Source organism: Porites lutea, chromosome 1 (assembly GCF_958299795.1).
Source record: "Porites lutea chromosome 1, jaPorLute2.1, whole genome shotgun sequence".
NCBI classification, from domain to species: Eukaryota; Metazoa; Cnidaria; class Anthozoa; order Scleractinia; family Poritidae; genus Porites; species Porites lutea.
The window spans coordinates 36,200,219-36,215,766 of NC_133201.1; the positions used below are offsets into that span (position 1 = coordinate 36,200,219).

The 15,548-nt window shown below is 40.5% G+C and overlaps 1 protein-coding gene and 1 pseudogene across 1 annotated transcript; one reads left to right on the plus strand and one right to left on the minus strand.

The window, feature by feature from the left end:
* The window catches only part of LOC140928958 (uncharacterized), a 32,418-nt pseudogene extending 23,499 nt beyond the window's left edge, over positions 1-8,919 (minus strand).
* An 882-nt stretch (positions 8,920-9,801) lies between these two features.
* Positions 9,802-12,664, plus strand: LOC140928967 (uncharacterized). The gene is made up of 3 exons (XM_073378780.1): positions 9,802-11,257; positions 11,564-11,917; positions 12,129-12,664. Exons 1-3 carry the CDS (start codon positions 9,802-9,804, stop codon positions 12,662-12,664), a joined length of 2,346 nt encoding a protein of 781 aa, XP_073234881.1.
* The last annotated feature ends 2,884 nt before the right edge of the window (positions 12,665-15,548 follow it).

The following is a 15,548-nucleotide window of genomic DNA, read 5'->3' on the forward strand; positions in this document are numbered from 1 at the left end:
TAGCCCAGACAAGTCCCTCAGTATTTGCTTGATTCACTGTAAAACCTCCTCCTGAAATTCACGAGGTTGAAATATGCGAACTGTTGGCAAATCGGGTGTGATTTCCTTGACATATCCGTCTACTGAGCTATATTGACCCACAGCATATGTGCAGCGAAGATACCCTGCTTTACAGCTGGAGAAAAGAGGCGAAATTTTGGACGTAAGACCAGCACAGAGACTACTCAGGGTAGCATTTGCGTCCTGAATCCTTTTGTCATTAGCGTCCGGATTAATTTCGGGGGTTAAATGTTGGACAATAAAATGGTCTAAGGGTGCTTCTTGCTCAGGGCAACTGCAGCACAGGAAACAGTTTTGGCTATAAAGCTTGGCCGTTACCTCGTCAGTATAGTTTTGGGTCGAGCATACATCGGCAATACAATAATATCTTCTAAGACAGAAAATGTGAGCAAATTGTTGACAACATCTCATAACTAAAAGTTTGTCGCGCGTAGATTATGACTCCATGCAAATAACGCAGAAGTCTTTTGACCGGACCAGCTCTGAACTTTCTTCCTCAATTACAAGTCAATCAGGAAATGGAACGGTTTTTAACAATAGCCCATCTGTATATTCATTGCTTGATACGCATTGCAAGTTCGAGCACGAACACCTAGTATCTTTGGAAGACGGCGCCTTCGTAGGCAATGCACTGAAAACGTTTTTCTAAAAAACTAAGGTAAATATTGATTTTCTAAAACAAAATTCTAGAAAAACGAGAAAAAAATTCAAAAAGGAAACTAGTGAACCATCATTAGAGTGCATTTCTTTACAAAATAAAATTCAACTTTCATGGAAAAAAAACAACTAGAAAAGTTAAAGTTACAGTGCATATTATTCATTCCAATTGTTCTTCTTCACAGAGTTTGACTTCAAATGTGTTTACATTGAAGCATCTTAAGGTAAATTTCCATTTACTTTAACTTTTCAGAATCCACTTCAGGTCAAAAGGACCAGCATTTTCGTCTCTTTAGGGACGGAACTGCATATACGAATGTCTAACATGGAAACTCAGAACAATTTCGGTTATGTTATTAAGGGAAAAATCCCAAATTCACGCTGATTTAGCGCCAGTCCAGGCAAGTCCTTCAGTATTTGCTGGATTTACTGTAAAACCTCCTCCTGAAATTCACGAGGTTGAAATATGCGAACTGTTGGCAAATCGGGTGTGATTTCCTTGACATATTCGTATACTGAGCTATATTGACCCACAGCATATGTGTAGCAAAGATACCCTGCTTTACAGCTGGAGAAAAGACGCAAAATTTTGGACGTAAGACCAGCACAGAGACTACTCAGGGTTGCATTTGCGTCCTGAATCCTTCTGTCATAAGCGTTTGGATTAATTTCGGGGGTTAAATGTTGGACAATAAAATGGTCTAAGGGTGCTTCTTGCTCAGGGCAACTGCAGCACACGAAACAGGTTTCGCTATAAAGCTTGGCCATTACCTCGTCAGCATAGTCTTGGGTCGAGGATACATCGGCAATACAATAATATCTTGTAAGACGGAAAATGTGTGGAAATTGTTGACAACATCTCCTAACTAAAAGGAAAAATCCCAAATTCACGCTGATTTAGGGGCAGTCCAGACAAGTCCTTCAGTATTTGCTTGATGCACTGTAAAACCTTCTCCTGAAATTCACGAGGTTGAAATATGCGAACTGTTGGCAAATCGGGTGTGATTTCCTTGACATATCCGTCTACTGAGGTATATTGACCCACAGCATATGTGCAGCGAAGATACCCTGCTTTACAGCTGGAGAAAAGAGGCGAAATTTTGGACGTAAGACCAGCACAGAGACTACTCAGGGTAGCATTTGCGTCCTGAATTCTTCTGTCATTAGCGTTCGGATTAATTTCGGGGGTTAAATGTTGGACAATAAAATGGTCTAAGGGTGCCTCTTGCTAAGGGCAACTGCAGCACACGAAACAGTTTTGACTATAAAGCTTGGCCGTTACCTCGTCAGCATAGTCTTGGGTCAAGCATACATCGGCAATACAATAATATCTTGTAAGACGGAAAATGTGTGGAAATTGTTGACAACATCTCCTAACTAAAAAGTTTGTTGCGTGTAGATTCTGACTCCATGCAAATAACGCAGAAGTCTTTTGACCGGACCAGCTCTGAACTTTCTTCCTCAATTACAAGTCAATCAGGAAATGGAACGGTTTTTAACAATAGCCCATCTGTATATTCATTGCTTGATGCGCATTGCAAGTGGCAGCACGAGCACGTAGTATCTTTGCAAGACGGCGCCTTCATAGGCAATGCAAACAAAACGTTTTTCTAAAAAACTAAGGTAAGTCGTGATTTTGTAAAAGGAAAATCTAGAAAAACGAGAAAAAAATTCAAAAAGGAAACTAGTGAACCATCATTAGAGTGCATTTATTTACAAACTAAAATGCAACTTTCATGCAAAAAAACAACTACAAAAGTTAAAGTTAAAGTGAATATTATTCACTCCAATTGTTCTTCTTTACAGAGTTTCACTTCAAATGTGTTTACATTGAAGCATCTTAAGGTAAATTTCCATTTAGTTTAACTTTTCAGAATCCACTTCAGGTCAAAAGGACCAGCATTTTCGTCTCTTGAGGGACGGAACTGCATGTACGAATGTGTAACATGGAAACTCAGAACATTTTCAGTTATTTTATTAAGGGAAAAATCCTAAATTCACGCTGATTTGGCAGCAGCCCAGACAAGTCCCTCAGTATTTGCTTGATGCACTGTAAAACCTCCTCCTGAAATTCACGAGGTTGAAATATGCGAACTGTTGGCAAATCGGGTGTGATTTCCTTGACATATCCGTCTACTGAGCTACATTGACCCACAGCATATGTGCAGCGAAGATACCCTGCTTTACAGCTGGAGAAAAGAGGCGAAATTTTGGACGTAAGACCAGCACAGAGACTACTCAGGGTAGTATTTGCGTCCTGAATCCTTTTGTCATTAGCGTCCGGATTAATTTCGGGGGTTAAATATTGGACAATAAAATGGTCTAAGGGTGCCTCTTGCTCAGGGCAACTGCAGCACCGGAAACAGTTTTGGCTATAAAGCTTGGCCGTTACCTCGTCAGCATAGTTTTGGGTCGAGCATACATCGGCAATACAATAATATCTTCTAAGACCGAAAATGTGAGCAAATTGTTGAGAACATGTAACTAAAAGTTTGTTGCGCGTAGATTCTGATTCCATGCAAATAACGCACAAGTCTTTTGACCGGACCAGCTCTGAAGTTTCCTCCTCAATTAGAACTAAATTAGGAAATGGAATGGTTTTTAACAATAGCCCATCTGTATATTCATTGCATGATCGCATTTAGACTGTAGGTATTCCGATATCGCATCGTCAGAGTCGTCAAGAGATTTCGATAAGAAGTATGGTCTAAGGCAATTTAATCCAGTGACCCTTTTGTGTCTCTCTGCGCTAAAACTGCAGAGTTCGCCATTTTCTTTAATTACACCGATGACGTCGCTGGCATAATTGCCTAATGCAAACAACATGTCCTTGTCATTACTTGCTGGGCTTTCACCACTTGGAAAAAAAAATAGACTCTTAACGATCTCTAAGCAGTCATCCAAGGTCGCAAATCTTGGGACATCCCATACCCTGCTCCAGCCTCCATGGTGCACTTATTTTTGTTTAAATCATCTATCAGACGAATGTTTCCACTCGAACTCGAACCGCAGCTGTTGGCTTTTTGTCATAGCCGTATCTTTGACTGTTTGACGCTATGACTTCGACTCTGAGCTACCTCCAATAAGTGCTCGCAGTTTTTTAAAGGACAAGTGAAGTAAAAAATCCTGTACCAGTCGAGTGAGAGTTGTTGGCGGAGCCGCCACAAGCCGCGAGAAATACCGCCTGCCAGAGGACCATGATTTTCGAATGCCGCCCACTTTTTTGCCTCAACTAATCCCATTTAAATCAGCCAATCAGAGTGAAACCTGTAATTCAAAACTTCCGATTAGTTTCGCACGAAATGTCTGGCTCTGTTGGTGATTTACTGCGCGCATGGCGACCTCTCGCGGGGAATACTCAAAATCGTGGGGAAATACTCCTACAAAGCCAGTTAAAGGAAGAAAAGCCAAAGAGGAGAGTGTTGATGACTTGTAGATTGTGTGGTTTCAATTTCAAGGTAAAATTTGGTAACTTTCAGAAGAGTGCAAGATATATTTCCACGGAGAATTTGTTTAAACCTTCTGGGCACGCGAAGTGAGATGGCAAAACATTAGCAGAAATTTGCTCCGAAATTGGCCTGAACATTGTGGAGTCTAGTCTTGTATTGAGTAGAGTTTGTCAATCTTGTGGGAGGAAAATATTCAAGGCTGCTAAACTTTTCCATTTCATTCGCTCCGGCTTATTGATTCACAGTCATAGTAACAAAACAAAACAATGTGTCAATCTGTGCCTACTCACCATCTTTACACATCGATCGAAGTATTGACAGTTTGCCATATGCCCCACGAAACACAATTAGTCTTTACAGATCTTCCTTTCCTGATTGTGACAATGCAAAGAACAATTCAGATTCAAGCTCAAGTTTACGTGGCAAAATTTCAAGTTTTGATGGCAGATAGGATTTCAAGCTCAGGTAAAATAACAACAACACAACTTGCTTTCTCCTCTCACCTCTTTCCCGTCCATGATTCAACTGTATGAGACTCATCTACCACAATCGCCGATACTGCTTTATGAATAGCTGTGTTGCTGTTCTTCAGTTCACCAAGAAATGGTGTTTGGAGGACATTTTCTGCAGTACAGTATAAGAATTGTTGCGGTCATGCAGAACGGACGTCAAATTTTCGCCGGACAATTCCAGTGCTATGAAGTCTAAAGACACAATTTCGGCAATTTGGTCGTCAATTATGCTTTTTAAAGGGGAAACTACAATCACACACGTCTTTTCTGATCGCAATTGCTCCTTTGCAATGGCAAAATCGGTAAATATTAGGCTTTTGCCTAACCCTGTGGGCAAAATTGCCATGACGTCCTGTCCAGCAAGTAGCTCCTTCACAGCCGTTTCCTGCTCCCTCTTAAGAATAATTTCCTCCTTCTCGCGACTCACATTGAGATGTTCTAGCGCTTTATCTAGCGCTTTATTGATGGTTGATTCGGCCGACTCCGCAATAGTCTAACATCTGCTCCCTTGGGAAATATGAGAAAGATCATGCAAAGTACTATGATTGACATATGTATAGCCCTCGACCAATCAGTTTTCCTGCACACTGGTGTGCGGGCTATTCAAAATACCGGGGTTTCAAACGCCTCGTCCCCACTCCTTGTTTTGGATTGCGGCTCCGACGCCAAAACTTTAATCACACAATACCACCAGCTGCGCAGGCTATGTACTGTATGAAATATTTTCTATTTAAGCGTATTTTGCTTTTTCAATTTTCCTAGAACTTGGCGCTTAGCAGCTTATCGCCAGTTTACATGGTGGGCACATGGCGCCTTAGGAAAAAAAAATCGGCGACACGAGTTTCCTGATGAAACTGGACAATATGCCGGATTCAAGGAAGCAGAACTCGAGCTAAGTTAGTTTCAAGCTAAACAATCCTGGTCTTGGTATGTAAACATTGTTTTACCTTATGACAACCGGGCATAAAAATCCCTTCAGATCGTTTGATCCTTTGCAAATGCATGTACATTGTCTAACTAAAAAAATAAAAATTAAGCTTATCTGTATAAAAATTGTGATGTTTTGCTTCAATCCATTTTGTTGCATCTTCCTTTTAAAATTAAAGTAATTGGTTATTGAATAATTAAAAGGTTGCAAAATAGTAATTGAAATATTTCGGCGAGTTTTAACAATAATATTCAGTATTTTTCAAAAAGAAAATCTTGACCGGACAATCAGCAGCATTTTTTCATTATAAGTGAAATGCTGTAGGTTGCAAAGCAGTTATGGAAAATTTTTCGGTCATAGTAATACAATAATATTCAGTATTTAAATTCAATTTTATATCAGCAATCAGCCGCATTTTTTATCAGTGAAAAAAAGAGTGATTAAAGCATGACTTATGTCGGACATCTGTGAAATTTGTCTCCTCTTTGATGTAATCTCCCTAGAGGCAATGTAGTTTTAAATCACGAACGTAAGTCTGTGCATGAAATTCTGTGAGGTGACCATTCAAGTGAAATTTCTTCGGATAGAACTGAGGTGGCCATTCAAGTGAAATTTCTTCAGGTACATCTCTTTACTGGTGAAAATAAGTCCTTTTTTGTGAATTGACATATTAGAGTTTGAAAAGTTTTGGACTAGAGTTTGGCCACTCCCAAGAGAGTAAGGATTAAGATTGATAGAAAAACCAAATAATATGATTGAATTCAATCAAAACACTTAAAGCTAACCTGTATTATACATACATGGTACTTTTTGGTATTGCAACAATAAAATATGTATTTGTGTGTTAATATAGAATCAGGAAATCTTGATGTGTACTTTGCAATGACATCTGCTTGGGCAGGCCGAGGTTTTGTAGCAATGTTGCGTGGGATGTGAGGTGTTGTGAGTGTTGCGCTCCGATCAGCAGCATCTTGCAACTTCCTTTCCACTAATGAATCAAGTATGGGTTTTAAGTGTTCTCTTGTTGTCTTCTCCATGATAGGTTTTGCAACCCATTCCTTCATTTGCTTTGGGAACACGACCTTGTAGCTCAGTTCCCCCTCATTCTGGCCCCTTGAAACAGTAGCTTGCTGCCTCCCAGTGTTAGCGTTGCGATCGGGGGCTGCTAACTGTGTGCGAGCAACCATGCCCTTGTATTAGAAGTGCTGCCGCTTGGAAAGGTACTTCAGTTGTACACTGTGGTACACTTCCAGTGTTCCAGTGTGGCAGTTTAGGGTTAATTTCTCGATGTCCTTAAGGAGGGTTTTGTCAAAAACAACCTCCTTAAGAGCCTCATGCGCAGGGGAACCAGGACGAAGCCACCGCTTTGTCCTTGCCTCCTCTCTAGGGATGGGTGGGTGGGGACATTCATGATACAAGTCAGCACTGTCCCATGAGTGGATGTTGGCTGAGTGGTGGACAATGGAGATCCACTTCTCACGTAAGAGATTCTTATCCTCCTCACAAGTGTCTGCACACCACCAAAGATGGTTAGAGACTGACTTGATCCAGGGAAAGTTCACTACATTCTTTCCTCTTGGCCTTTTCTGTGAGTTTTTTGGTGATACTTTTTGCCACATGGCCAAACATCGAACTGGTGTTGTACATGTGGAAAATTCTTTTTTGTATCAGACCGTATACTGACATGGCGATCTGTGGCGACTACTTTTATGTTGGCTCCTCTGTCATGAATATTCTCCATACATCTTTTGAACCCCTCCCTTTCCATTGCGTTGCTGCTGGTCACCTCACTAACCTGAACAATTTGAAAGTCAACTATCTTGTCACTGAGTTGATCGATCATGGTGTATGTCCCATATTTAGCACTGTGTCCGAGACTGTCACATTGACCATCTCCAGACAGCCACTGGTCTTCAATTTCAAGCTCACTGAAAACAGAATTTTGCTCCGCCTGCCAAGCTTCATTAATTACAGGAAATAAGTACATGTTTTGAATGTTGTAAAATGTCTTTTCACTAAACATTTTCCAGTTCAAAATTTCAGATAAAGATACTATTTTTGTGTACGTTGCTCCACATAGTAAAATTGTTGAAGCCAGTAACAAGTTTCCAGCAGCCATCCCTTTGAGCATGGGTTGACTCTTCCAAATTTTTATGTGCCCATTTTTAAATTTTAGGGTAACACGTAGTTGACTTCCCCGAGTGGACGTTCCTCTTTTGATTACTACTGCCCCACATGTAGGGCGTCGATGCAAAGGTTCATCCAATTGTTCCATAAATACTAGGAATTTGCTGTCATTTTGGGGAGTTTGAGGTTTCAACTTTGATGGTACTGCCATTGATACTTCTTCCTCCTCCTCATCATCATTTTCCTCACTTTTAGAGGGGATATAAGATGGGTCTTTGTGAGTGGATACATTTTCAATACTCTCATTTTCCCTGGTTTTTCTTCAGTGTTAAAGAACCAGGCTTCCTCATCAAAAAGGCCTGGTTCGGTCTGAGTGTACTGGTCACAAAGACCAAAGAAGTCAGGTGTTTGGGTCCCTACTGATTTCAGCATAAGACTCTTTCCTCGAGTGTTAACTTGACATCCAAAATCATGCGTCTCTATAGGCGAGCTAGTAGGAACGGATGCGATCTTCACATTCTCAGGTTCCTCAAGAACTTGTTCACTGGGGCTGGCTATTTGGTCACATGCACTTGAAGTACTAGGTTCTCCAACAGCAACAGGTAGGGCAGGGTGAGAGGATGTCACAGAGCTAATGAACTGCAGTAGCAGGAATTAGCCTCTGTCACCACCCCAGATTTAGAAAATGATTAATATTCCAATGAGAAAATATAGCAAAGGGCCTTTTCATTATTGCAGGTTTTAACATTGTGTGACTGCGTTTATGAACATCCGCGGATAATAGTCTACCATAAGATCAGCACGCAAACTCTTTTTTTTTTCAATATGAATTGACAATCCTTACCTCTTGTTTAGATCTCTCCTGGAGGCGCCTCTCAGATGATAGTCTCAGCTTCTTTTTCGGATGGTGCTCGAAAATTGTTGGCACTGCATCTGGCTTCAAATGACATTGGGTAGATGTAAGTCCAAGAAGTTCAGCTTTTAGGTCACGCTTGTAGCATTCAGGTTTGAAGTGAAGTGAACGTACTCTGGAATCTTTTATAACAACAAGATCTAGATGGGATAATTTCGCCAGCCACTCTTTCAAGAGCTTATCATCAGTGGGAAATCTGTGGTAGCTTACCCCTTGCTTACTACCAACATATCGAGAATCATTATTGCAACCCACAGCGCTACAGGAGACCATGATGAAAGATTTAGAATATCCCAACAACACTACTAACTACGAAAGACAACGAACACGATGAAAGAAAGTAAACCTTGTGCTACAAATAGCTTTATTTATACGGTTCGCATTGTGCAATACCGGAAATTTCTCGTCGTAACTCTCAAAAATTACGAAAGGTTGGACTCACTTATCGCCAACTTGCGCCATGTTCAAACAAACGTGCTTTGTAGAATAGTGCCCTTTTCATCGTGCCCTTTGAGCTGTTCAAGAATAACACAGAACACCGTAGTTGAAACGATCCAGTTTCATACTAAATAACCTCATTTAAACATTAAATTTTGGCAACTTCTACCGTTGCGTCTACAAATAATAAATGAATGCCACCAGCGGGTAAGTTTGTAAGCTGTACAGCTTGTAATAAAGGGAACACTTTAATTGACCAAAATCAGTAAAGAGAATGTTTAATTACAAAATAAATTGACACTTACAAGTTGCTGCAAGCAATTAAAATCCTTGATGTACAAATGTCATATTTTTACTTTGTTAGTATTTCTGCTACACGTATGTCTTTCAAACAGATGTAAACCTAAGTTACCTACGCGGTTCTTGTTTACAGTGTCGCGCCAACGTCGCGTCGTCCACACTTTTATCCCGAGAAGATCTCCGAATTCAAAGATTAAGCCTATACAGTAAAGAGTGTGGCAAACTGTAAGAATATGCTATCCTTGGCATTTTTGGTACATTTTTCCATTGACGACACCTGGACATCGAGCTTGGGTTCTTCAGTGTTAAAAGACCTTAAGTAGGCTTTTTGTGGAGCATCGCCTTTCTTCCCCGTAGGTGACGTCACATGCTTCGAAAACAACCGCTGACGGGCGGATTCTACCTCACGCTGACGCCATGTTGTACGGCCACGCAAACTGGGTCTCCAGACTATACTGTCTCCTCGTCATAGGTCTTATCAAAGTGGGTTGGTTTCACCCTCAAAATGACGTTAAGGATTTTCGCCACTCAGCGCTTGATGCTATAACACAAGCAGCTCGGCGGGATGAGTTTTCATCAAGCTTAGGCTGTGCGACTTTAACAAACAACAGACGCCATCTTGGACTCGACAAACTCACAGTCAGTGGCTACTCAAATGCAAGAGTTAGTCGTTATCCTAATGCTGTGTCCACGTTCCAGTTAACCCGCCTAACAACTAGTGGAGATGTATGCCCAAATCCCGGTCCTCCTACGACAAAACCTAGCTGTCAAATGTGTTCAAGAACAATCGCTCGCAACCACCGAGCATTACACTGCAACTTGTGCAGCCTAAATTACTACATGAAATGTGGTCAGGTGACAGCCAGGGAATACAAATCTATTCAATTTAGAGACCCGAAGACATGGATTTGCAATAGCTGTTTATTTAACCCACCCCTGTCGGCCTGTGGATTCGACGAATCTGACCTGCTTACAGCTTTACCTTTCAGTTCATTGTCAGACGACTCGTTTTCTTCAGTGATTGGGACTCATACACCGCCGCTTTCTGACGTACTTCCCAAAGATGACGAATGCGAAAGTCCTTTCACTGACCTAGTCCATCAACTGTCTAAATGCTCAGCTAAAGATCTAAAGGTAGCACATTTGAACATCTGCAGCTTAAGAAACAAAATCGACGAATTAAGATGCTTGCAGTTATTATGCAAATTTGAGGTGCTGGCAATAACTGAAACTCACCTCGACGAAACTGTGTTAGACACTGCCTTGAACATTGACGGGATGAAGCTATTACGACTCGACCGCAAAGGACGCAAAGGAGGAGGTTGCGTTTTGTATTTTGCAGAACATTTACATGCTATTCATCGCAAAGATTTGTTTATTGAGGGTCTTGAAGCGATTTGGCTACAAGTCAAAACTTCTAGCACCCTGGCCCTATTTTCTGTCATTTACAGACCACCTGACGACAACCTTTTCTTCGAACGCATCAACACGCCACTTGAAAAAGCCTGGCTGAGATCTGAAAATATTTTTCTACTCGGCGACTTTAACTGTGACTTTTCTTTTCAAGGCAATCTAGATAACATCCTGCACCGAAACACAATCAAACTGCGTTCTATCTTTGAGTCGTTTAATATGCATAATATGATTCAGGAGGCCACAAGATCAACAATTTCATCACGCACATTGCTCGATCTCTTTGTAACAACAAAAAGGGATCTCGTCAGTTCTTCTGGAGTATTCCCACTGGGACTATCAGATCATGATTTAATTTATGCAACCATTCGTCTCAAGAACAAAAGACCATCGCCAAAAATCATCAAAACAGGAAATTACAAAAGAATGGACGTAGAGAAATTTAAACATGATCTTGAACGTAATCCACTTCACATCGCATCCATCTTCGAATAGCCTGACGACCAGCTATGGGTTTGGGAACGACTGTTCGACGATATTTCCAATGAACATGCTCCATGGAGGGAGATAAAGGCAAGAAGCTTTTCCTCCCCATGGATAACTTGCGAAATTCGTCTCAAAATGAACCGACGGTATAAACTGTATTAAGCGGCAATTTCTAGTAAGTGTCCAGAGTAGTGGTCTTATTACAAACGAGTCAGGAACGAAGTTACGTCTGATCTAAGGAAAGCTAAATCATCTTATTTTTCCACCATTTTTAATGAAGTCAAGTCCTCCAGTGCATACTGGAATCTTCTTAAAAGGGCTACCAACCCCAAGGTCCGCAAAAACAACGGGCCTCTTAAAAAGGAAGACAGCACCCTGGAATTTACGGACTCGGGAAAAGTAAACCTGATGAACTCTTATTTTGCTACGATTGGCCTAAAGCTATCCAGCACATTACCCCCGCCTACAAGTTGTGGACACGGGATAACTTGCGCAGACAAGGGCAAGACGGATCCTCCTCGACTCACAGATGCCTATGTTTCAAAGTCTTTAGTAGCGGACAAAATAAAGGCGCTAAAAACAAGAAAATCCACGGGTCCTGATAACATACCTCCAAAGCTTTTAAAGCTAGCAGGTGATGCGATTGTCCCGTCACTCCTCAGCCTATTTCGACTCTCCATTACCACCGGTAGGGTGTTCACTAGCTGGAAAACTGCGAGGCTTACTCCAGTATATAAAAAGGACGATGAAACCGACTGCTGCAATTATAGACCGATATCATTGCTAAGCGTACCAAGCAAGATCCTTGAATCAGTAGTCAACGATTGTTCGTCATGTATACAAAGCTAATAATCTAGTCACAGACAAACAATGGGCATACCGTGCAGGATTTTCAACAGAACTGTTACTAATACAGCTTACTGAAACATGGAGAGAAGCTGTGGACGCAGGCTTAGTGGTAGCAGTTGCCTTCATAGATTTTAAAAAGGCATTCAATAGTGTGTTGCACGCCATTCTCGAAACGAAGTTGGAAAAGGGCTTTGGCATATCAGGGCTACTCCTGGATTGGCTTAAAAGTTACTTAAAGGAAAGACAGCAATACACAGCTGTTAATGGATCAACTTCAGAGATGATACCGATCTCTTTTGGAATTCTTCAAGGGTCTGTCTTGGGGCCGACACTCTTCACTCTCTTCACGAGCGATCTTCCGTCCTCAGTATCTTCCGGATCCGTCTATATGTTTGCTGACCACACAACGGTTTACTGCATAAGTGACATGGCAGAAAAAAGTATTGCCAAGTTAAATTCTGCACTTTGTGAATTAAACGAGTGGTACCTCATGAACAGATTAACACCCCAAGTAAAAGTGAGGCCATGCTAATCTCTAGAAGAAATCCCCCGGTTAACATTCCCCCGATCTTTATCGGAAACTCTACGATTGAATGGGTATCGAAATCACGATTACTGGGAATGACCGTCGATGAGAAACTGACCTGGACTCAGCATATGCTAGAACTCAAAAAATCATTTGCTAAAAAACTAGGACTACTGACTGCGAGACTTATCTTTCATTTGCCGAAAGACATGGCATCTGCTGATGTCCTACAACGGGCCCAATGGCCGACTCTGTCTATTTATTATAAATTAGCCATTTTTATCTGTCTTCATAAAGCTTTCCACGATAGGTTACCTGTCACATTAATCGACCTGATTTCTAAAAAACGGGCCACAAACTATTCAACCCGGACTTGCGCTTCTTTAATTGTTCCACTCTTCGACACGCGTTCCATGAAAGACTCTGTCGCGTTTAGAGGCTCAGTCCTGTGGAATGCAGTGACCAACAACTGTAGTGCCCTGACAAAAAACGTTTCTTATCGTCATCTCAGGCTAAAGCTTAAATCTCAAGCTAATTTTAATGAATTCAGCTTCAAGATAACGTCTGCATCCACTTGTAATTTTAGAAAAGATGACTTTGTATATACTTAAATTTATGCTCATAATTTCATATTTGTAAGCGCTAATTTAGCTCAAACGTTTTGTCTGTATATACCCCTAGTTTTTAGCTTTTTTAGTTTACTTGTAATTAGTTAAAAACGGCCCCACAACCTCATGGAGCTTTAATACTCATCGTTTTAAAATAAAGGCTATCTATCTATCTATCTATTCTGAGCCGCAATGCTAAAGGCCCATAACAGCGAGCAAAACAATTTTTTTGAGTGGGAAAAAAGGCAAAAAAGCACAAAAAAGACGTCAAACATTAATGCTTGGGTCGTAAGCATTAATGTAAAAAATGGTTATGTTTTTACTTCAGTTCTCCTTTAAGCTTTTCTTTCCTTTCATTCTCGTCACTACCGACGTTTTTCCGTTTTGCGCAGTAATCTCTTGGTTTCATACGATGCCCCAAAGCAGTAAGCCCCAGTTCTTTCAAATGAGTATCCGCCAACAGCTTAACAGTTGTCTCATCAACCTATACAACATGTCAAAGAAATACTGAGCTGCTTCTGTAAAAATTGCAACGATCAATATTACTAATTTTCTTCATGTAAGCTTTAAGTAACTAAATCACTAACAAACAATCTCGCTTTTAACCCTTTTTTACAGAGCAAGGTTAAATTCCACCCCACAGTTGCCATGGCAATTAAAGAAAATCAGTAATGACCGTCTTAAGATTGCTATTAAAATTCCCCTCAAAGAAACACCCTTAAGTATAGCTAAAATCCTGCTTGTTTTCATGCATTTCTTGTTGACAAATGAGAGCTACACAAATAAATCATCTAGAACCTACCTTGAAATCCTCCTTATCTATTTAGGCCCTTGGCATTTCAACATTTTAACTATATTTATTCAAGTTAACTTCATTTTTCAACCAATACTTTCCAAAAAATAAGCTACTATAAACTGTTGAAACGTCCTGGCGGGTACTCCCTAAAATGGCCTATATGGGGAGGCTGGGGACGAAAGTAGTACATTTATACCTTTTCAGGCTTCAGGTACGGTAAAAGCCTCCAAGTAAGAACAAGCATTTTCCCAAGTTAGCATAAAGAGGTTCTTACATAAATGCTAACTAGCACAAATTTAGGCTATTTAGGTTCTTAAGTAAGTCCTTATTTTGTAGAAAAAATACAGTTTTGTAGCTTAGAGTATTATTTTAGTGGTATTCAGCTTATTCCTTATTTAATATCTGCATACCATTTCATTGCAGTTGGAGTGATAACATATCTCTGTTTCCAAAGAAGATTCGCAATGTTGACTTAGCTTATTTGCCCAAGTGTACAGATTTGTGTACAGGCTAAACAGTTTGTTGTATAGAGGAGGCCTAACTGGTGCAATGTTGCGTGACAGGTTCTTAATTCTTACTCGCAGATTTATAGTAAATGAAAGAGTTGGGATTTCACCAGTTGAAGCCGGTATATGAAACAGTAGGGAAATCTGTCATTACAGCCTGTAAAATGAACTTTCAGGGCTAAAGAAGAGTTTTATAGCAGTAAAAAAGTCAAGAACATTGATTTGTTTTGTGATTTATTCATTTAACCGATACCACACTTTCTTTGGGTTTACCGGCGTGATAACCCACGCGGGATGTTGGGAGAACACGAGAAAAGCTTGTAAATCACGAGCCGAAGGCGAGTAATTTACAAGCTTTTCGAGTGTAAACCCATAGAAAGTGAGGTCTATTGCTTTTATAAAATAACTTTTAGTAGAATGGAGTCTTTTAGGTAAAAAATATGGTTCTAGTACCGTGATCAAGTCACGTCTTCTCTCTAAAGACATCATGAGCCAATCATGACTCACGATTTAATAGCCTTGAACTTTCTCAAAACTCAGTTCAGTCAAACAACAAACAGCAGCACTTCAAAACACGAGTTTTTGCACTCTACATGATAACTTATGAAAGCAGTTTTACAGGAAAAGTCAACGCTTATTCATGCGAACGTACAATGAAAGAATACGTTCATGGTTTGTTTACTACAGAAGTAGAAATTAATTGAACATCAGACTGTACGCAGCTTTATTCTGTTTTGTTGATCCGTAAGAATTTCGTTGTTTTAGACGGAACTGACAGCTATTGTAATGGAGAACTTCATTCACTTTTTACAAGCGGCAGTGGTTTAAGATCTGTTTTCTGGACTTTATTATGATCAAGAAATGCTGCGCTAACGACGTGGCTGCATTTGCGAAGTTGTCGGATGTAACTTTATATGCACGCACAGCGACCGATGGAAATATGTCAGTGGTGGAGAAAGGTTTCTTTGGCGTAGCCACAT